This window comes from Eurosta solidaginis, chromosome 2, assembly GCF_040869045.1.
Source record: "Eurosta solidaginis isolate ZX-2024a chromosome 2, ASM4086904v1, whole genome shotgun sequence".
Lineage (NCBI taxonomy): Eukaryota > Metazoa > Arthropoda > Insecta > Diptera > Tephritidae > Eurosta > Eurosta solidaginis.
The window spans coordinates 225,325,101-225,349,254 of NC_090320.1; the positions used below are offsets into that span (position 1 = coordinate 225,325,101).

Genomic DNA, 24,154 nt, shown 5'->3' on the forward strand with positions numbered 1-24,154 from the left:
GGAAACTTATTTTATCTTAACATAGTCATCGTCACTGGAACCATTTCTGAGCTATACGCATCTGTAAGATTTTTCTGTGTTCTTACATACCTCACAGATGATATGACTGGATCAGAAGAGATACATGTTGAAAGGTCTTCGTTTTGTCTAACTCGTGATACTTTGCAGGTGTTCATACATCTATATCTTTTGTAGTCCTTGTTCTTAGATTCATGAGCTTCTTCAGACAATTTTCCTAATGGTAAGCACTGGTACTCTATTAAATCTTTTCCATGTGCTAAAATTTTATGTACTGTTGGTGTAAGTTTCTTCTCAGGTTACTTTTGATGCAGCAACTCTGTAGTTTTAGATGCATATTCTCCAAATTTGGGTCCATTAACTGGTTCATGGCAGTTTAAAATATTTAAAATTACTCCCAATCTTTTCACAATATCTTTATCACCTCCTGTTATGCGAGCAGTCACTTCATCGTTGTCAAAAAATCTTCTTGAGGAGTTACGATCATTTGTATTTCCGTATCCATACTTTGCACAGTCAACTCTAAGGCCAATCTCTTTATAGAATGCATCCTGAATTATTGTTTTCTCCTGTTTTGTTTCTCCTTACATGTTGTATTGTCGTCGAAAATTCTCCTTGTTGTGATAGTGTGATAGTGATCCATCACAGCCCCACTTAGTTATCAATGCTAGCTCCTTTGGCAGTGATTTCAACTTTTTTTCAGTAAAATTTGGAAGGAGTCGTGTAGACGTATGATCCATTAGGTTTTGTAGCTCAATTTCAGCTGATAATTCGGTTATTTTGGGACTTAGAGGAACTGCTTCTTTCTTGGCTTGAGTAATTTTTTTGTATCCAGGTAAAATATCGGCATTACGTTGCAATAATGACTTACGCAATATAATAAATTTTTTCTTCGTTAAACCGATATCTATAAACAGCCCCAAAGCTTCTTCGGGAGTGTATTTCCTAGGCAGCGCATTTGGTCGTGTGGGAAAGCTGTTTTTGATCCTCGTCAGTCGCACTGGACTTGCTACCGCAACTGCTTCTGTTATATGAGACTTCACGTTTTCTTCGTCTTTTTTATATTTAATAGCCAGTGCTTCTGAAAGGTGAGTCGTGACCTTAGTTTTGAGGTATCAGACAGCTTTCTTTTCCTTGTGTAGGTAGAACACCCTTCTATGGGTTTTGTTGGTCTCCCTCTAGTTGGATTGGTTGACGTGCTAGGCGTTTCTTCGTCCAAAAAAGTTTTGTCAGCTAGCCACTTTTCATGCTTACTTAGAAATTTTGAATTGTTTCGATAGACGTCCTTCCATTTTCTTTCTATCATAATGTATTGTAAACCAATTTTTTCTTCCAGGCCTTCCTTTTCTTTAATGCTTGATTCACTCGCTAAATCTCTCATATAGCCTCAACGAAGTCCCGTCTTGACTTTGTAGATTTAAACACCGCAAATAGTTTCGAGTTTTCTAAATACATATTAGAATTGGCTTCGAGTGTATCTGACTAAATATTAATCTGTGAACTATATTTAAAAATACTATTCACTTTATTTAAGTAAACAGAGTACTTAGTTCCTTAATCTCCAAAAGACAGATGATAATGTGCATTGTATGATGGATAGCTTTATATACCTACTCAAATTATTAAAATGAATTTCAGGTATACAATTCGTAACTAAAAAAATTTGCATAAAGTGACAACACCGCATGGATAAATGGAAGGCACTTCAAAAATGTCCCTCATAAAACAAAAGTAGCGACTACCTCACAGTTTACATCGAGTAAATGCCTAAAAAATAACGAGTGACGGCTCTTATTATATTTATGCTCTTTGGAATTACTATGGTCCCAGCCCCCGGTTTCGGAGGGACCTGGGGTAATTTTTTGGAATTACATGAGATATGTATGTTAATATGGGTATCAAACGAAAGGTATTTTACTCCGAATTTCTATTGACACTTTTAAATAAGGTTGCCACCTAGGGTTGCCATCTCGCCTTCTTTTTTATATTTCTTTGTATATCCACCACCATCTCGGAAACGGCTTAACCGATTTGATTCAAATTTGGTACATCAACATAGTATTACATTCTAAGACTTTTCACCTAGTGTTGCCACTGAGGATGTTTTCACAAGGTTGTCACCTTTTTTCAATAGGGGTATCAGTCTCTTACAAAATTGATCACCACTCAAAAAATCGCGGGTATGCGCTGCCGTTTTTGTTATTAAACTTTGAAGCAAACACAAACTTATGTATTCCCAAAATGATACCCCATAAAAAAAAATTTAAAAATTAAATATTAAAGTAGTAGTATTAGAAGTAGAATAATTCAGTTAAAACCTGTGGTATAAAAAATCTAACATATGAATAAAAAAAAAAACACATTTACCTGTCCTAAAACAAAATGCCGCATATTCATAGTCGAAATAAAATAGGTTTTAAAATTAGTTGCAGCTTTTTTGACAGATAGCTCATAGAAAATTATGTCAAAAAGCTGCAACTAAATTTAAAACCTATTTTATTTTGACTAGGGGGACTCATGAAAGCATATAAACTTATAAGGTGTAAAATTATATCCATTTACACACGCTGTTATATGAACGCACCTAGTAATACTCTTGATAAACTTGATTGTTTATCAGCTGTATTATTGCCAAACAAAATTTGTTTGATTGTGATACAAATTAAAAAATGCCAAGATTAAGGGAAAATCAAAACTAAAACGCCTTTACTTGCTGATGTTGGAGATTTCTGATGAAAATGCCTGCTGTAATGTCTGCAAGGTTGCATTCCTTTGAGTTTACCGCGTTTACACAATGAAATGTGCGCGTAAATTTATACAAATTGTGTAAATGATTTTTCATACAAAATTTGACAGCTCGTTTACACACTAGATAAATTTATACGTTTACACACTTTATAAGGCATTTATACGGTTACATGAGTCCCCCTAATGTAACTAGATTTGATTAAGGCTAAACAAATGAACAAGTATTTAGGGTATATTGCTTTTTAATAGAAAAATACATCGAACTGTGAACAATTTTTTACAACTTTAGATGTGCGCGGTTAGGTCCGTTGACGTTGCAGATGGGTTTTGGGGTATGTATACTATTCAGTGGACATCTAGGAACGCCAGTGAGTATATATAAAAAAATAGGAATATTTTGAAAAATCGACTTTTGGCCAGCTAGATTGATCAAATACCCCACCGTGCCCTGATAATAACCCAATTTCGTCCTAACTCGACTTTGGTTGTTGATGGTGATCCAATCACTTTGGAATTTTGACGTCTATGCAGAAGATATCACACTTAGTTTCATTCACAATGGTACAATATGGCTACTTTTTAGCGTTTTGACAGGGTGTTCAATATGGCGGCGCCTATCTTCAGCGGGTGATAGAAAGAGATACAGAATGAGACAGCGATAGTCAATTACAGGTGATCCAATCACTTTGGAATTTTGACGTCTATGCAGAAGATATCACACTTATGCGGCAGTAATGCGGCAGTTACCCACGAACGTACGTAGAAAAAACGTGTCAGCTGACACGACCTATCTTATGAGTGTGCAATGTAAACGAAAACTCACCGACGTGCAACGCCCTTACGTACGTAGCCCGGAACGTAGAAATCAAAACAATTTTGATTTTTTCCGTAAGAACGTGTCAGCTGATCGCTCTCTCACTAGACAGAGTTGCCTAGTAAACTTTTGTGCGCTAATTTTTGACCGTTTGCAATTTTATGCAAAAACGCCTAATTAAAGTTTGAAAAATTGTGGAAATAATTCGAAATAATTATGTAGAAGTGCTGATTATAAATATTTAATCTATTTATACTTATTTAATATGTATTCCGGCCTTTTCCAATATCAAAAATTAAATTGGAAAAAGTTGATGTTTCCATAAGCATGCATGCAAACTGGCCAATGGCAACAGTGCTTTGTTGTAAACAATACACACACAAATATGTTATGTACATGTACACAGACGCACACATTGATTCCTACGGGCCGTGGTTACTCACGAACGTACGTAGAAAAAACGTGTCAGCTGACACGACCTATCTTATGAGTGTGCAATGTAAACGAAAACTCACCGACGTGCAACGCCCGTACGTACGTAGCCCGGAACGTAGAAATCAAAACAATTTTGATTTTTTCCGTAAGAACGTGTCAGCTGATCGCTCTCTCACTAGACAGAGTTGCCTAGTAAACTTTTGTGCGCTAATTTTTGACCGTTTGCAATTTTATGCAAAAACGCCTAATTAAAGTTTGAAAAATTGTGAAAATAATTCGAAATAATTATGTAAAAGTGCTGATTATAAATATTTAATCTATTTATACTTATTTAATAGTATTCCGGCCTTTTACAATATCAAAAATTAAATTGGAAAAAGTTGATGTTTCCATAAACATGCATGCAAAATTGTCAATGGCAATAGTGCTTATCTGTAAACAATACACACACAAATATGTTATGTACATGTACACAGACACACACAATGATTCCTACGGGCTTGAGAGTTCTGTCAAACGTGCTTCGACGACAAACGGCCGTACGTACGGCACACGTCGGTGGGTAATTGCCGCATAAAGCGTGGTTACTCACGAACGTACGTAGAAAAAACGTGTCAGCTGACACGACCTATCTTATGAGTGTGCAATGTAAACGAAAACTCACCGACGTGCAACGCCCGTACGTACGTAGCCCGGAACGTAGAAATCAAAACAATTTTGATTTTTTCCGTAAGAACGTGTCAGCTGATCGCTCTCTCACTAGACAGAGTTGCCTAGTAAACTTTTGTGCGCTAATTTTTGACCGTTTGCAATTTTATGCAAAAACACCTAATTAAAGTTTGAAAAATTGTGAAAATAATTCGAAATAATTATGTAAAACTGCTGATTATAAATATGTAATCTATTTATACTTATTTAATATGTGTTCCGGCCTTTTAAAATATCAAAAATTAAATTGGAAAAAGTTGATGTTTCCATAAGCAGCAGATGCGGCAGTTACCCACCGACGTGTGCCGTACGTAAAGACGTTTGTCGTACGAAGCACGTTTGACCAAACTCTCAAGCCCGTAGGAATCAATGTGTACGTCTGTGTACATGTACATATCATATTTGTGTGTGTATTGTTTACAGATAAGCACTGTTGCCATTGACCATTTTGCATGTATGCTTATGGAAACATCAACTTTTTCCAATTTAATTTTTGATATTGTAAAAGGCCGGAATACATATTAAATAAGTATAAATAGATTAAATATTTATAATCAGCACTTTTACATAATTATTTCGAATTATTTCCACAATTTTTCAAACTTTAATTAGGCGTTTTTGCATAAAATTGCAAACGGTCAAAAATTAGCGCACAAAAGTTTACTAGGCAACTCTGTCTAGTGAGAGAGCGATCAGCTGACACGTTCTTACGGAAAAAATCAAAATTGTTTTGATTTCTACGTTCCGGGCTACGTACGTACGGGCGTTGCACGTCGGTAAGTTTTCGTTTACATTGCACACTCATAAGATAGGTCGTGTCAGCTGACACGTTTTTTCTACGTACGTTCGTGGGTAAAGCCGTGGTTACTCACGAACGTACGTAGAAAAAACGTGTCAGCTGACACGACCTATCTTATGAGTGTGCAATGTAAACGAAAACTCACCGACGTGCAACGCCCGTACGTACGTAGCCCGGAACGTAGAAATCAAAACAAGTTTGATTTTTTCCGTAAGAACGTGTCAGCTGATCGCTCTCTCACTAGACAGAGTTGCCTAGTAAACTTTTGTGCGCTAATTTTTGACCGTTTGCAATTTTATGCAAAAACGCCTAATTAAAGTTTGAAAAATTGTGAAAATAATTCGAAATAATTATGTAAAAGTGCTGATTATAAATATTTAATCTATTTATACTTATTTAATAGTATTATGGCCTTTTACAATATCAAAAATTAAATTGGAAAAAGTTGATGTTTCCATAAGCATACATGCAAAATGGTCAATGGCAACAGTGCTTATCTGTAAACAATACACACACAAATATCTTATGTACATGTACACAGACGCACACATTGATTCCTACGGGCTTGAGAGTTCGGCCAAACGTGCTTCGTACGACAAACGTCCTTACGTACGGCACACGTCGGTGGGTAACTGCCGCATAACTGCCGCATTAGTTGTATTCACAATGCCGTTGGTCATTTTAAATGTCATGTGAACAAAACATAACTTATACAACGCAGCTGGAAATTTTAATCAACAGTGCATTTATTTATGTGAAAAGTTCATCGCGCTTCATTCTGTCGCAATTTGTGAAACCGTTCGGCTCGCTGGTCTGCTGTTAAACGCGTCTGTTAACGGTGTCCTGAAGGGTGTAAAATATACAGCATAGCAGCAACAGTGAAAGTTATAATATCTTTAATTTTCCTTTGTTCATTAATATCTTAAATCGCTTGATTAAAAATGGCCAAGACAAGGGTCTATGTTATTGGCGTAGGAATGACCAAGGTACGTATGTATGCATGGTAGCCAATAAATAAAGAAATATGTATGTAAGTTATGTGCAAGCTTCAACAACGATGAACTTTGTACAGCAATAAAAATACGAAAACTCACAAATAAATCAGTAAACAGGCCACTACCGATTTTCTACACTTATGTTGCAAGAGTTTGTCAATTTTTCTTGCCGAACACCAATTATTGAGATTAAGCATGCAAATCCAACAAACTTGTATTGTTCCACCTAGCACATCCTTACTAATATTATATGATTCCTTTCTAGTTTGAAAAACCTGGTCGCCGTAGTGATGTCTGCTATCCTGACATGGCAAAAGAAGCTATTACTAAAGCTCTACAGGATGCCAAAATACCATTCACAGAGATACAGCAAGCAACAGCAGGTTATGTATATGGAGACTCCACTTGCGGCCAACGAGCTATATATGGCGTCGGTATGACCGGTATACCGATATACAATGTCAACAATAACTGTTCCACCGGTTCCACTGCCCTCTATTTGGCTAAACAAATAGTTGAGGCTGGAAGTGCGGATTGCGTATTGGCTGTAGGATTTGAAAAAATGGAGAAAGGTTCATTGGCTGCTAAGGTAAGTGTGTATTCCCGAATTTACAATTCGAATAATATACAAATTTACATTTTTTTATTTATTTATTTATTTAAGTTCTTTGATCGTGTTAATCCCATGGAGCGGCATATCACTGAAATGGCTGCACTCACAGAAATTGGTAGCGGACCAATGGCAGCACAAATCTTTGGCAATGCTGGCAAAGAGCATATGCGCAAGTACGGTACAAAGCCAGAGCACTTTGGCAAAATAGCATTGAAGAATCATAAGCATTCCGTAAATAATCCGTAAGTTATAAAAAAAATGTATTACAAATTTACATAACGTACGTACTTACATGCATATGGGTCGTTCCACAATTATTCAGTAACGTTTAAGTTGATTGTACCTAAATTCGATTTGAGTTACTTCTTTTCATGTAGCTAAGTTCCAAATTTCAAAAAATCGGTCTCGTTGATTTTGAAATTCTGTGTAATATTATTTTCGGATTTTTTTAATTTTCTACTCCGCCGAAAAAGAAGGAAAAGAGAAGTAGCCACTAACTAAAAAAATTTCGTTTTTGTTTGTTTAGATTTCATTATTATTGGGCTCTTTAAAATGTTGTCCAAATTAGATAAAAATTCCTTAATTTCTAAAAAACAAATACTTTAATTGTGTAAACCTTCATTCCTAGGAATGAATTTTTGTTATGTTGAATTTCTTGATTCACTCATGTTTATAAAATTAAAAAAAAAAACGATCGGATCATGGAAAATAATTTGAGCAAGTTATGTTATGAAAAACTTATTATTTTTATTTAAAGCAATTTTTGTGATATATGTATGTTTCCCCGGATTTTCACATAGTACTTTGCTTTTCTGGAAAAAGTTGTTGCCCTACAATAGTGCGTTTTCTGAATTACGTAAGACAACATTCAGCAGAATAACCAAGCTCTTTGAACATGACGCGACATTATCAAAGTTCAGAACGCGTGCTTTGCATTTCTCGGGAAATATCATTGTACGATTTTCTATCTTCATCGCTACTGTTAGTTTATAGCGTGCGTGTGTTTTATTATATTGTCTAAACTACTGAACAACTCCCAACACCGTAGGCAGAATTGGGAAGGACCTCTCCTAGCCGTTCAAAAGTAAACGATTTTTCAAACAGAGTGATGGCATTGATATAATCGGCCTGGAAACCCGTTCTGCTTACTGCAAACTGGGAAAAGAAGCAGAAAAAAAGGGGTTTAATGGTGAATGATGACAAAATGAAATACCTGCTGTCATCGAGCAAAGAGTCAGCGCATTTGCTCCTTGGCAACCATGCCACTGTTGGCAGCCACAATTTCGAAATAGAAAAGAGAATATAAAATACTTCGTTTATTTTGGAACCAGCATTAACACTCCAGCGAAGAGTCACACTTGCCAATAAATGCTACTTTGGACAAGGTAGGCAATTGAAAAATAAAGTCTTCTCGGCAAACGAAAATTTTGCTATACAAGCAAGTCACTTTTCGTACGCTTCCTGCTATATGGTGCTGAAGCATGGACCATTACAACATCAGATGAAACGGCTCTGGTAGCGTTCGAGAGAAAAGTTCTTCGAAAGATTTACGGACCTCTACGCGTTGGCGAGGCTAGTACCGAAGAAGATTTAATGATGAGCTGTACGTGCTTTACGAAAAACAACCTTGCCCAGCGAATTAAACCGAACCGGCTTCGCTGGCTAGGCCATGTTATGCGACTGAAAACTAACGCTCCAGCTAAGAAAGTGTTTTTTATCGGAACCCGCCTATGATAGCAGAAGAAGAGGGCGGCCCCACTCAGTTGGAAGGAGCAGGTCGTAAACGACTTGAATTCCCTTACTATCAGCAATTGGCGCCAGTTGGCAGTGCACGCTTGTTGGACGGCCATAACCGTTTAAATGGTTAAGTTCCAATTAAATAAGTACGACTCCTGATTATAAGCCCATATCACTTGCTGTTTATAATTTACAAATGAAGTTGATAATGTGACTCAATTGTACAGATCATAATAAAATTTGTCTGATGTTTACGGGACCAGTTTTATGGATCTTGTTCAGAGGGCAATTTTTTATAAATATTGGCAGACGAACCTGCAAGGCAGTCGTGTTATTATCGTATGGCACTAGTACAGAAGACAACCTGTAACGTGTCCCCACATGACACCAACCATCTCTTCAACTGTATTGTGGAACAAACGCCCCTAACACCCCTCTCATTATGGTCCACCCTTGTTGAAATAGCAAGTTTCCTTGGACTCCTGTTAGAGGATATTGACGACAATTTGTGATCGGTTACACCTATTGAATGGGGCGAAGCACTGCTAAAACCTCAACAACAACCTGATTTTTATCCTGATAAACCAACACTCAGTAAGGCCTTCGAAGAGTGTTAGTTCCGTTAAACAAACAGAGGGCTGATAAAATCAAAGAGACAACATCAATACCCTGGCAAAGTTGACATAGTCATAATGCCTTGGTCTTAACCATATTTTTACTTAATCGTACCGATTAACCTCTGTTATTGATGAAATTCAACAAATTAATAGCAAATGTCTAAAATATGGTAAGACGATTGCTTGCCCCAGATTAGAGCTTGAGTATGCTCAAACCATAAGAAAAAACGACACGTCGTCATTTACCGCGCAATCAGTCAGCCAAATAATGAAGATCAGAGTCGACGAGGCGATTAGATTTATCAGTGTGGCTTGGTAATTCTACTATTGACTAAATTCTAAATTAAATACGAGTAATGGCGATGGCTGATCTATGGATATGACACCTTTCACCTCCCACTCCCAATATTTTGCACTAATTCTCCTAAGGCGGCACTATGAAATCCAGACATCTTTTGAAAAACAGATACTTAGGATTTATCCACTCGAAGATCCGATTCAAGCATCATCAAAACCTTTGGGGTTTAGTTTTTGTAGCATTTGACTACGTGAAAAGAGCTAAATGGAGAAAAGACGAAGTACTTGCTGTCACCAAAAATTGGTGCATTATCGCTTTGGCAGCTGTGAAAATAAGATAGTATACTTGGCGTATTCGACATAAATGTTGCCCGTCAAATGAATGGCCATGTCCATCATTCAAGCGGTTTGTATCGAAGAATAATAATAACAAATAAGGAAGTCTAATCTAAAGGTTTAATGTGGCCACATAAATCGTTCCCGAGATGGTCGGGCTAACACCTTAATGGTGCTGTGTTACCGGAGCGTACCCGATCTGTATCCCCAAAGCCTTCGGGGAGTAACCTTATCGCTACAACAACAAGCAACAAGTCTAAGTTTGGGTGCAACCGAACATTATATACTCAGCTGCTAGAAAGTAAATAAATGTACCGAATTTCTTCTTCGAGTTATGGCACCCGTAACGTTGGAAGCTAGTTTGTAAATAAAATAATAAAAAAAAAAAATGTTTAAGTTAAACGGTTTTATTGAAAACAATACTTACATGAAGTAATAATAATACTAAAAGCTAGAAAATAATTAGGTAAGTCCTAGGTAGGTACGAGTCATCATACTCCTCATCAATCTAGGGCGCTGATCAGACAAATAAAAGCGTTTGGACGCGTGAAATTTCTAAAAATGTGAGGCGTAACATAACCTGATTAAGGTTCAGTTTGTCTTATATATGACTTTTAATTGCCTATTATTTCTCATTCTATTTAGTTCATTTAGTGAATCATTATTACAAGGAATCTTTCCTGACAATTTGTCCTCAATATATAATCCTTCCAAAGACTTTACTCGACTCTGCGCAACGAACTACAAAATATGTTGATGTCACTTCTACTGGACTGTATGTAATATTTGTTCCAAATATGAGCCAAATCGGACATCATTGGCCCCTTTCTATTCATGTGTGTATTATGTCTTCCAAATATGGACCAAATCGGATCACAAATACGACTTTTTTGAATATCTCGATCTTTGTGCCACCTAGCGGCGATTTTTTTCATAGGTCACTTTCTATTCTTGTATGTATTATGTGTTCCAAATATGAGCCAAATCGGACCACAAATACGATTTTTGTGAATATCTCGATCCTTGCGTCACCTAGCGGCGATTTTTGTCTTATTATTGCATTATCATCGAGTTCTGAACTATATTCCAAGTTTCAAGCTTGTAGCTTATCAGGAAGTTACTTAAATTTCAATTACAAAAAAGTGCTGCCTGCCCAACCAGCCTGTCAAGTCAACCTAAATAAAACCGTTTAAAAAAGGGTGCTAGACCCAATTCAAATTTATTTTTCTCATTTCTTCTGATGGCACCGTGAGCCAAAAGGCTCTGATATAAAATTATTTTCGCATAGATATTATGTGTATTCATCGAAGATTTTTTTTAAAGTTTTTTATTCAAAAGTGGGCGTGTTCCCAAACCGTTTCCGTTCATTTTGACCAGAAATATTTCCTATCTTAAAAAAATATGTGTACCAAATTTTTCTCACGATTAGTCAACACTTCTTTGACTTATGAAATGTATAAAAATTATGGTCTAGAAAGGCGCCCGTTTTAAAAACTTTATTTTTTAAAGTTACTTATAATTTTTCCGAAAAGATATTGCCTATTAACTTAAATTGATTGAATTCATCTGCCGCATGCCGTTCGGAGTAGTCATAAACGCGTAGATCTCAAACCCGTCTATTTGTTGGTAAAAACTAAGAAAAAGCACGATGCAAATTTTAAGAGAAGTTCGGCCTAAATCTCCTCGAAGGTATTGCGAGCCAAGTGTTTATGGAGAATATTTCAGGGACGGAAAATAATAATTTTTTTTTTTTCGGAGTCGAAGTCGGTGTTTGTTTGAGTTCCCAGGTATCTCTATCGAATCGAATCATTAATCCTTTTTATTTTTCGAACTTTTTCCATAAAAGTCCACATATAAAAGTAAAATCTATATTTTTATTTTTTGAGTCCGATAGAACTAGTTAAACTCGGACTTTTAAAATAAAAGTCCGGAAATAAAAGTTAAATCCGGACTTTTATTTTTTAAGGCCAAAATAAAAGTCCGACTTGATAACAAAGAAACGACATATCCGAAATAAAAAAATTTTTTTATTTATTATTTTCGGATTTTTATTTTTTGAGTCCGATAGAACTAGTTAAACTCGGACTTTTAAAAATAAAACTCCGGAAATAAAAGTTAAATCCGGACTTTTATTTTTTAAGGCCCAAATAAAAGTCCAGCTTGAAAGGGCTTATCCGAAATACAAAAAAATTTTATTTATTATTTTCGGATTTTTATTTTTTGAGTCCGATACAAATAGTCAAACTCGAATTTTTAAAAATAAAAGTCCGGAAATAAAAGTTAAATCCGGACTTTTATTTTTTAAGGCCAAAATAAAAGTCCAGCTTGATAACAATCCGAAATAAAAAATCCGAAATAAAAAAAATTTTTTATTTATTATTTTCAGATTTTTATTTTTTGAGTCCGATAGAACTCAAAAAATAAAAATCCGAAAATAATTTTTGCCTTGATCCAAATATATTTTAAGACCAAAATTAATAGTTTTGCAAGGAATTATATTATAAAAGAAATAACAGTTTCAGCCCCTGGAATATTTTATTTTCTATTAGGAAAAGCAAACAAAAACAACTATAGGGACTAGGGACGCAGAAAAAAAAGAAAAAAAAAATTGTCGTTGAATTGAAATGGAATGACCCATTTTTTAGATGCATGTATGTAAGTGTGTTACTACTCTAGCTCAAAGTCGAATATGAACAGATTATTTGATATGTTAAGCGCTTATCTTATTGATTTGTGATTTGGAATGTGATTGCACTTTAATCTTGATTATTTCCATAAATAACTCGCTCACTCATTTACTCACTTAGCTACTCACAATTTCGCGATGAATATACACTGGAACAAATAATGCGTTCACCGCAAGTCGTAGAGGGTATTCTAACAAAATTGCAATGTTGTCCCACCTCTGATGGTTCGGGTGCTGCTATTTTAGCTTCTGAACAATTTGTGCACCGTCATGGTTTAGAAGCGCAAGCAGTCGAAATTGTTGGCATGGAAATGGCAACGGATCCAGAATCTACGTTTGCCGATAAAAGTCTTATAAAAATTGCAGGTTATGACATGACACGTTTGGCAACGAATCGTCTCTTTGCCAAATCAAATTACACACCACAAGATGTGAATGTTATAGAATTACATGATTGCTTTTCGGCTAACGAACTAATCACATACGAAGCATTGGGCTTGTGTGAAGAGGGCAAAGCGGGTGAATTTATAGATCGTGGCGATAACACATATGGTGGCAAATATGTTGTAAATCCCAGTGGTGGTTTAATTTCGAAGGGACATCCTCTGGGTGCTACTGGTTTGGCACAATGCGCCGAACTCTGCTGGCAATTGCGTGGTCTAGCTGAAAAGCGTCAGGTGCCCAATTGTAAGTTAGCATTGCAGCACAATATAGGTTTGGGCGGTGCTGTGGTCGTCGCTCTATACCGTTTGGGTTTTCCAACTTACGCGAAAGTTAGTCGCAATATGACTGCAGCCGGAAATATTGCAGCAAGTCCAGAAGGTTTTAAAGTGGCACCAATACTTAAGCTGCTCGAAACGGCAATGCAGGAGGATGAGGACAAACTTATTGAAAACGTGCGCGCTGTATATGGTTTCAAAGTAACAAATGGTCCTAAAGGCCAAACTGGTTATTGGGTTATTAATGCTAAAGTGGGCAAAGGCAAGATAACTTACAATGGCAGCGGTAAGTTTGCAAAATGTTATTTATTTAAATTTTTATACTCAGCGTGCTTTGCACACAGGGTATTATAACTTTGATTGCATAACGGTTGGTTGTACAGGTATAAAGGAATCGAGATAGATATAGACTTCCATATATCAAAATCATCAGTATCGAAAAAAAATTTGATTGAGCCATGTCCGTCCGTTAGCACGACAATTTGAGCAAATATTGAGATATCTTCACCAAATTTGGTACACTAGCTTATCTGGGCCCAGAATAGATTGGTATTGAAAATGAGCGAAATGGGATGATAACCACGCCCACTTTTTATATATATAAAATTTTGGAAAAAGACAAAAACCTGATAATTTAGTAAATAATACACCTAGAATGTTGAAATTTCACATGTGGACTGATATTCAGACTCTTGATAAAAATTTTGAAAAAATTTTTAAAATGGGCGCGGCACCGCCCACTTGGGATAAAATCAATTTTACAAATATTATTAATCATAAATCAAAAATCGTTAAATCTATCGTAACAAAATTCGGCAGAGAGGTTTTCTTTACTATAAAGAATGCTTTGAAGAAAAATTAACGAAATCGGTTAAGGACCACGCCTATTTTATATAAAAGATTTTTAAAAGGGTCGTGGACGAATAAAATAAGCTATATCTTTGCAAAAATGAGCTTTATATCAATGGTATTTCGTTTCCCAAGTGGATTTATAACTATAAATAGGAAAAACTTCAAATTTAAAAAAATGGGTGTGGTGCCGCCCCTTTTATGACTAAGCAATTTTCTGTTTCGGGGGCCATAACTCGAAGAAAAATTAACGGATCGTAATAAAATTGGATACACAAATTTTCCCTATAGCAGGAAATATTTCTAGGAAAAATGGACGAGATCGGTTAAAGATCACGCCCACTTTTATATAAAAGATTTTTAAAATGGTCGTGGACGAAAATAATAAGCTATAACATAGCAAAAAATAGTTTTGAATCAATGTTACTTCACTTATCACGTTTTATTGTAAGAGGAAATGGGGAGACATTTTTTTTAAACGGGCGGTGCCACGTGTTATGTAGAAAAGTAATTTATCTGAAATGAAATGTACAACTGAAGCTCACGCTGAGTATATAATGTTCGGTTACACCCGAAATTAGACACCTTTACTTGTTTTCAACAAATTTTATATAATTATTTTCAAAAAATTTTTTTTTTTCTGCAGATAAATGCGACGTTACATTTACGCTTAACGATGAAGATGTTACAGATTTGATCACAGGAAAATTGCCACCACAAAAGGCATTCTTCCAAGGCAAAATTAAAATTCAAGGCAATATGGGTATGGCAATGAAATTGTTAGAGCTGCAACAATCGGCACAATCACGCATTGAAACTTTGCGTGCCAAGTTGTAAAAACGCATCTATTTCATCATTACGTTATTTGTTAATTATATTTCGCAATTTTGTTATTATTGAATATATTTTTAATTAGGGAGAAGGGCTTTAAGTAATTGTAATAATATAGTAAACGTTGGCAACGTATGAAATTGAATTATGTATTTACATATGTATGTATGAAGGTGATTATTTGTGATGAACCCACTCTCATGTATTAAACAATTTCCATGTCATTTATCTCTTTAGACTCTACATAAGTATCTTCTAATTATATGCCTTAATTTTTTACATGTCACACCCATTATGCGTTAGTTGGTGAAATAAATAATTTTTTTAATTAAACTAATTTCCCCGTTGATTATTTTTAAACAGATAGTGTTCGAAGCTAGAAAAGTTAGCAGATTTAAAATGTCATCATCAAAGGCGTAGTATTCCAATATACATACATACATAAGTCAAACCGAATGCTAAAATGCCAGGGATCCAATTGACTTTCTGCCTGAATGTTGTTTTTGTTGTAGCGATAAAGACACTTTCCTAAGGTTTTGAGGTTTGTTATTGATGTTCATGGCCCTTTGCCGGATATTTATTTATTTTTAGACATATTTTGGCGAATATTAGCATCACTAGATTAGGTTTGGTGGTGGCTGGTGATGGGAGCTCACTTGGACAACGTGAAGGTCCGATGTGATACCACATGCAATAGAATAACGGTAACGTAGATATAGCTACTTAGAGAATAGTTGGGTAGCAACGATAAAGCTCCGAATAGGGCTGGGACTATCCGCATATTCGAATATCCGGATATCCGAACGGATATCGGTTGACACGGATAAAATCCTGACGGCATGGATATCCGGTTAATATTCGTTTGTGAAACTATCCGGATTTATGAAGATCCGGTTAATAACCGTATTTTTGGATATGCAGTGAAAGCGACAAATTGATGTACCCTATATGTTTATTTAACATTAATAACAATATATTCGTGGGGCATTTAAATCAATTAACAGTGTTTTTTCACAATATAACCAAATTGCACTGTTCTTATTTTCACTTGTTTGTAAAATTGTAGCTTTTTAATTTTTGACGTTAATTTAATAATCTACAAACGCTGTATAAACGTTTTTGTTTTTGTATTCAATAATCAAATGTACCTAAATTTCAATTTTTTCTTGTCACACTTATGCTGCTACAATCACGAAACATTTTATAGGCTGTCTTGTTTTGATTTCGAATTCAAAACACATTCACCCCTAGAAAGTGATTCGGAGGCACTAAAGGGACAGTTCTAACCCTTTGGGGCTAAATGATTCATTGTAAGCTAGAAATTACTATTGTCAGCACTTTTGAATAACAAGTTAATTTTTTTTCAATTAGCTTTCGCCAATATTACAGGCTAAACAAGCCGACATTCTAATATTTGCTAGATATTCTTACCAACTGCTTGCCACCATTGAAGCAACAATTTGGAGTTCCACCAATTGTAAAGTTGAGTACATGTCTACGTTTTCCGCATAGGGAAAAGGCGTTAGAAAGGACCATGAAGTGGGTCTTAGCCAATCTTGTTTCAGTGAGGTGCTCAACATTTTGGAACCGATTTTGTCCACAATGGATAACTTGGCCGACTGATACGTTGTCATAAAAAATAGAACTTACACACTTAGAAATACAGGAATTTCACTTTTTCCACTCAGCTTCCGATTGTGCATTATTTATTTATTTCTTTCTAATAATCAAAGTACATATAATTATAAGAGTATCAAATTTCAAAACTAAAAATTACTTACATTTTCTTTTCCTCTCGTCCGCCTGTAAAATATAAGTGAACAAATTTGGGTTTCCCCGCTGTTCATTTAGCCCGAACAAAGAGTTGCTGATAAGGTGAAATCTTTTTCGAACACGAATTTTTTCGCCACCCTCTGCGATAGGGTGAACAAAAACTGTGAATATTTTCGGGTGAAAATAAAACTCGCGATAAGGGTGATTGTGAGCATTTTCTATTAGCAATATAGGAGTATAACATATATGCTACAAACATATTTTGTGAATAATTTTTCAATGCTTGCTTTCTTCAATTCTGATATGCAGATATTCAACTTTTATATTTCAGTATCCGGACATACGGATATCCGGATTTTTCGTTTACGTATCCGGATAGGCGAACAGCGGATATACGGATTTCCCATTTATGAATCCGGATAGCCGGATTTTTTGCTTAGCTACCCGGTTATTCGAATATCTGGATAGTTGAAAAATCCGGATGCAGTTCACAGCCCTAGCTCCGAATGATACCGATCTCAACTTTGGATAAATCCTCGGGAGATCCAAGTGAGTCGCGACCGAAGTACTTTCGCCTAGTTCTGGCAAAAGCTGGGCAATCAAGGATAAAGTGATTTGATGATTCCACCTCATCATCCTCCATACAGCTGCAGCAGGATGGAGTTTCCAGTATATTGAGACGTACCGCATGTATACCCATACGACAGTGCCCTGTCAGAACCCCAATGACCATTGATAGGTGAGCCTTAGTGAGACCAATTATTTCAGCAGGCCTCCTGCCATCCACTTTCTGCCAGAAAGATCTTGCTACCCTGCAAGACGTGGTGCCCGCCCAACGTTTGCTTAGCTGACTCGAGGTCAAGCTATGGAGGAGCAATCCACAGGTGGCCAGCGGAATCCCGAAATCCCTACAGCCATCTTCATCCGGTTCAGTTGTACCGATGCGGGCTAAGAGATCCGCTTGATAGTTACCCGGGATATCACTATGACGGGACCCAGACAATCTTAATTGTAAAATAATTCGATGCAACCGCAAGCGAGGTCAGGCACTCCCAGACCACCCTCGATCGCACTGTAGTTCAGCTCAAGGCCTTGATAGCCGCTTGGCTATCAGAGTAGATGTTAAATTCCCTAACCGTAGTAGCACTGGATAGCATTTCATCCACCGCGTCCTTAATCGCAACTTCCGCTTGGAATACACTGCATTGATCAGCCAACTTAAACTTGCGGATTACATTTAGCTCTTGACAAAAGACCGCCCCACCAACCTTTCCGTCCAACTTCGACCCATCCGCGAACAAGTTAACCGGTGCCATGCCCCAGATAATTCCTCTTCCCCATTCCTCTCTCGGTGGAATGACTGGGGTGAAGGTTGTATAGGGAGCAGTTATCCGCATACAATAGTACGTCCTGTCCGGGATAAAGTCGAAACTGGTAAGAAGGCTAGAGTGTCCGAAATCATAAAGCACATAGCCTATATCACGGAGCTTGACTAACGACCGGGCCGCGGCCGCCTTTCCCGCAATATCTACTGGATATATGTTCAGCATGACGTTCAGTGCCAAGGTAAGTGTTGTTCGGAGAGCGCCACCGATACCGATCAGCGACGTCCGTTGCACTGACATTAACATTTTGGAGGTGCTCATCATGTCCAGTGCTTTCCACCAGACCAGCAATCCATAGAGCGGAATCGGTTTGACTACCATCTCATAAATCCAGCGTACTACTCCTGGCAAGACTCCCCATCTCTTTTCGATCGCCCCCTGCAGCAGTACAAGGGAATCGCGGCCTTCCTTGCCCTATCTTCCACGTTGGGTCTCCAGGATAGTTTCTGGTCCAAAAAAATTCCCAAATATTTAATCCTATCAGAAAGCACAACGGTACCCCTCCAATCGAGGGAGTTCTGAAATCGGGCATCTTATATCTCCTTGTAAAGAGAACCAATTCCGTTTTTCCCGGGTTGACCGCCAATCCACATGATTCAGCCCATCTAGCCACAGTATCCAGGGCGCAGGATGCCCGCAAATTTGCCTCTGACTAGGATAGCGAGGTCATCTGCATAGGCAACCACCCGACAGTCATTGGCTTCCAACTCCACAAGAAGCTCGTTGACTACCACAACCCAGAGCAGAGGAGATAGGACACCCTTTGTGGCGTGCCCCTGCACACCTCCTCTCAATTATGGCCCCTCCCCACTCCGCTGCGAAAATTCTGCTGCATAGAAGTTTGCTAATAAATTCAGCCAGAGCCGCCTCGACTCCTGAACCCACCAGAGTTCTTTCAATTTCCCCCGGTAAGACATTGTTAAAAGCCCCCTCGATTAGTATCACTATGATGTTAGTAAATAATCACAACAGCAAAAAAAGCAAGCAGCCACACATATGTACAAGGCAATGAAGAATATTCCAAACACATAACCAGCAGCTTCAAGCAAAGAGATTATTTCACACACACATATGTAGTCATCAGCTAAGAGCAGAAGTTGTCACTCACACATACACACGCATATAGCTAAATAACCAAGTATGAGATACAACTGTTCCAGAAGGGATGTTCGTGAAAAGGCTAGACTTTAGAACAAATATGCGAACGAGGTACCAGAGAGTAAAAAAGCAGCGCAAGCTGAAAAATAACGAATCAGTTTGATTTATACGCTATTAGTGGAGTATAATTGTTATTGCGAAGTACTCTCTCAAACTAGTCTAAATAACGATCATTTTGCAATATTGAATATTGGAGTTATTTATTCGACAGTTCAGCGATTCGAACGTTAGCAGAAGGTGCAAAAGAATCGTAATCCCTCGAAATTCGTTACAATATATACAGGACATAGCTAGGCAATGACAACATACAGGAGATGCATTTTAATTCTATAAATCGAATCGCAAGCATCTAAGATTTTGCAGTGATTATTGAAATCATGCCAAATTCCACGAAGTGCGTCATGCATTTCAAGGTTTGATCTGCATGTAATTATATGCAGCTGTTGAAAATGTGTAGACGGTCTGCCTGGCACATTGAACTTCATTTCGCCAAGAAAAAATAGGCTAGCTATCATCCGTCTTAGGAGTTTTACTATAAATAAGAAACCAAGCATATATCTACAGCTATGTTATGTAGGCAACTGTAACAGTTTTAACTAGCTAGCTGCGGTAGACCGGAAGATTCCTTGACGTATCACATGGTAAGGGTTTCAAGCAAAAGGTAAAAATTGTTTTTGAACCGATTCCAGTTTATTTGATCTGATCTGATAATGTGGGCTCCAGAATTTCGAAGCATATTTTATTATCGGCAACACCAAAGAAAGAGTTTTAGTAACGTACGGATCATTGAATTCCTTAGACTACCCTTTAATGAACGCCAAAGTACCTTAAGCCTATTAACCTCAAGTTTAAATATGTAATTTAAAATCAATCACTCATGGGATTGGAAGGTTTTTCGTGAACACATGAACTTACATTTCTGTAGGTTTACTGACATGAAGTTTTCATTACAACATACAACTACGCTGTTAAGATCCAACTAAGGAAGTGCTCTCTCTGATGAGCGGATAGGTTAGGTTAGGTTAGGTTAGAGTAGCCACCGGTGCGAGCACCAGGGCACTTAAGCCCAAAAGGTCCCATTGTTATTACTCAAACCAACAGGTCGATTCAGCAAATGTCAGGAATTTCTTAGCTTCCAACTTAGCCAGATCACAAAGATCGTCAAAGAAGGGAGATCCCAGAGATTTCTTCCTCTCGCGCCAAAGCGCAGAACAATTGTACATAAAATGCTTGACTGTTTCTATCTCCTCTTCGTCTTTGCAGCTCTTGCAGTAATCATTATAGGGAGCACCCAGCCGTTGTGCATGCCAACCGATTGCTATGTGGCCAGTAAGTCCAACCACCACCAGAGATATGTCCCTCCTTCCAAGAAGGAGACTTCTTGTACGTCTCACGCCCCATTCAGGCCACACGAGCTTAGTGTGGTGACAGGATTCGAGATTGTTGCATCTCACACTCCCTTCCCTAAGGAAAATTCCTTTCAAAGTGAGCTTACAGGTAGTGAGCGGCATGTTCAATCCCTTCCAGGACGACGAAAGCGGAACGGATGTGCCCTCTCTTGCAAGTTCGTCAGCCATCTCATTGCCTGGTATTTCCGTGTGTCCAGGTACCCATAACAGACTGATGCAAGTTTGCTCAGCGATCTCGTTAAGAGATTTGCGGCACTTCTCTACTGTCCTGCACTTATATGTAACCGATCCAAGCGCTTTTAGTGCAGCCAGACTGTCCGAGTAATTACAAATTATATTATAGCCGTGAACAGCATTCCTCAGGTGATCAATGGCCTCGTTTATAGCAGCCACCTCCGCCTGAAAGACGCTGCAATGATCGGGTAGGCTAAAGATTAGATTCCACCATAGTTGAGATGCAAAGACCCCGCTTCCCATCTTCTTATCATCCAGTTTGGAGCCGTCAGTATATATCTGCAGCCTATCGCGCAGGTCCGGCGACTCCTTCGACCAATAATCCCTACCCGGGATAACAACCTCGTACTTCATATCGAAAAATACAGTCGGAGCGCAATAGTCCGACGAAGGCGAACCCAGATTCTTAAGGAAGGCTGCATGACCAACCACATTATCCCTCCAACTCTCTCGCCGCAGAGTTACACAGAAGGCTGAAGCTGAATATCTTCTGAGAAGTAAATGTAAGTATATGTGATTCCTTTGGTTGACTTGGAATAGGCCATACGATTTCAACATCCAGGCATACTTCAAGAGGCGAGGTATGCAACAATGTCACTTTTGTAATGCAAATTTTTTTTATTATACCGAACTTATTTATCTGTCTGCCTGGTGTGAACTGAGATAGGGGCAGTAATTTTTTTTTTTAAACAAAGTAGACACAGAAAAACTACCAATTGCCGAGTAATAAATTAACGAGTCAGGTATGAATCATATTCTTTACCCGCCTAAGGGATTTTGGAAGTTTCTCAACAATTCACGCCGGTCACGCGATAACTACGCCAATCGGGAGCAACAAGGAATGTCAAGTTTTTCAGCACCTGACTCCTAACTCAGTGGAGATCTCTCCCTTCCTCTGCGTTCAAACTGTCGATTGTACTACTTTCTTGGTTGGAGCTTCTTCGTCCATTCGCATGACATGGCCTCGCTAGCGAGGCATTTGGGCTTTTATCCGCTGCATTATCTTCATATCTGCACAAAGCACGTACAGCTCATCATTATACCTCCTTCGATACTCGCCGTCGGCATCAGGGACAGAACCATAAATCTTCCGCAGAACTTTTCTTTTGAACACTCCAATAGCCATATCATCTTATCGACATCGTCCACGATTCCGAGCCATACATCAGGTCAGGTATGATAAACGACTTGTTGTTGTTGTAGCGACTTGTAAAGCATGATCTTTGTTTACTTTTCAACTGCCTACATATTCCAAAGTAGCATTTGTTCACAAGAGTTATTATCCGTTTGATTTCTAAGCTGACGTTGTTTCCGCTGTTAATGCTGGTTCCTAGATAGACAAAGTCCTTCACTGTCTCTAATGTATATCCTTCAACAGTGACGTGGTTACCAAGAAGTGGATGCGCCGATTCATTCATACAACAAGCAAGTAGTTTGTTTGTCCTCATTTACCGCAAGACCAATTTGTTTTGCCTCTTTAACTAATACAGAAAAATAGAGCTCACGGCGCGTTTGTTAAGACCACTGATATCAATATCATCAACATAAGCCATTACACGCTCTTGTAATAGATTGTGCCATTACGGTTTATTCATACTACTAGAATAATCTTCTCCACCAATTAACAAAAGATATGTCTGAAAGGGAGTCGCCTTGCATGAAACCTCATTTGATTTTGAATGGCTCGTATACATAGGTCCATCCCAATCATTACAGAACTGGTGGTGTTACTCAACTACCTTTGGCAGAGCCTTATTAATTTTGCAGCGAACTTAAATTCAGACATAGAAGCTATTTCTTATCGCGCTGTCAAAGGCTAATTTGAAGTCGGCACAATGGTCTAGTGTCGATTCTCTTGTCATGAGTCTTCCCCAGGATCTAGTGCAACGTGGAGATCTCGTTGATAATAGATTTCCGGGGTATTAATCAGGTTGACTCCGTGGTAATTAGCGCGGTTCACTTCTGCATAGTCGGGTGTCGGATGCTGAGAAGTGCTCCCGTTACAATTTAAGCACAATCTATAAGTCAGGTACCAGGCCACCATTATTACTCCTGCCGGAATCTATACCGGTATGAAACACTTCCGTTATTCGCCGGATTTTCTTTCTGGAATTCTTCCTATCAGCCAGCATCTGAAGCTCCTCGCCCTCACGCCATGTACCCGGCAGACTTTGTCCTACATTCAAAGTGATCCTCGCTTACCCTCTTCTCTCTCTATACCATTCTGGTCCATTCTCCTGGTTATTCTGGTCCATCCCTTATTCTATTGATCTCCTTCTCACCCCAACTCCAACTCTCAATCCCACACTCACTCTCCGACTCATCCCCACTTATGTACGGAATCTCTATAATAAATTTTGGATATCTTCAACAAATAATTGCGGAAATAAAGCGAATTTAAATTTTCCCTATTAAGGGGCGTGGCACGACCTACTTTTACAAAAAAACCATTCTCTAAATCATCCTGAACCATACGAACGAAACAAACAAAAAAATGTCGAAATCGGTCAAGCTGTTTTTGAGTTTTAGTGACACTTACGCACTGCAATTTATTTTGATATTAAGAGAAACCTCTCCTAAAGGACACCTCTATTACGCGACACTTACCTTGGCCGGAAAGTTTTCCATGCATCCAGTTTTAGGTAAAATTTTTACAACAAATTTCCCTCCGTTATGTCTATCTTGGCCGGACGCGGACAGCTATTTACTATAAAATGGGATGAAAAACATCCACTAGGCGAACACAAACCTCTTATCGGCAGACTTGGTGACCTGTTTTCATAACACATCAATCCAAAACCTCTCTTGGACGAACGCGAACTCCTCGTTAGCGGACAAAGTGTGACAGTATACCTATACCAATTTTCACATTTGAATATGTCGTACTGGTGGTTGTGTAGATAAATTTCAACAAAGCTCACTACTTAGTATCACTTTTATGTAAATGAAAGGCTTCCGGATCGCCTGAATTTAGGTTAGATTGAACTGGCCGG

The 24,154-nt window shown here is 37.9% G+C and overlaps 2 protein-coding genes across 2 annotated transcripts in view; one reads left to right on the plus strand and one right to left on the minus strand.

Annotated features, from left to right (window-relative positions):
* Positions 1-24,154, minus strand: part of Tango1 (transport and golgi organization 1) — a 52,344-nt gene that overhangs the window by 20,852 nt on the left and 7,338 nt on the right. The gene's annotated exons all lie outside the window — the stretch shown is intronic.
* Positions 6,255-15,539, plus strand: ScpX (Sterol carrier protein X-related thiolase). Its single transcript, XM_067767140.1, has 5 exons — positions 6,255-6,508; positions 6,783-7,106; positions 7,182-7,372; positions 12,925-13,808; positions 15,018-15,539. Exons 1-5 carry the CDS (start codon positions 6,464-6,466, stop codon positions 15,206-15,208), a joined length of 1,635 nt encoding a protein of 544 aa, XP_067623241.1. The 5' UTR covers positions 6,255-6,463; the 3' UTR covers positions 15,209-15,539.

Coding starts and splice junctions, on each gene's coding strand:
- ScpX (XM_067767140.1), top strand. CDS start 6,464: ATGGCCAAGACAAGGGTCTATGTTATTGGCGTAGGAATGACCAAG. Junction 6,509..6,782: donor TTGGCGTAGGAATGACCAAG/GTACGTATGTAT, acceptor ATTCCTTTCTAG/TTTGAAAAACCTGGTCGCCG. Junction 13,809..15,017: donor GATAACTTACAATGGCAGCG/GTAAGTTTGCAA, acceptor TTTTTTCTGCAG/ATAAATGCGACGTTACATTT.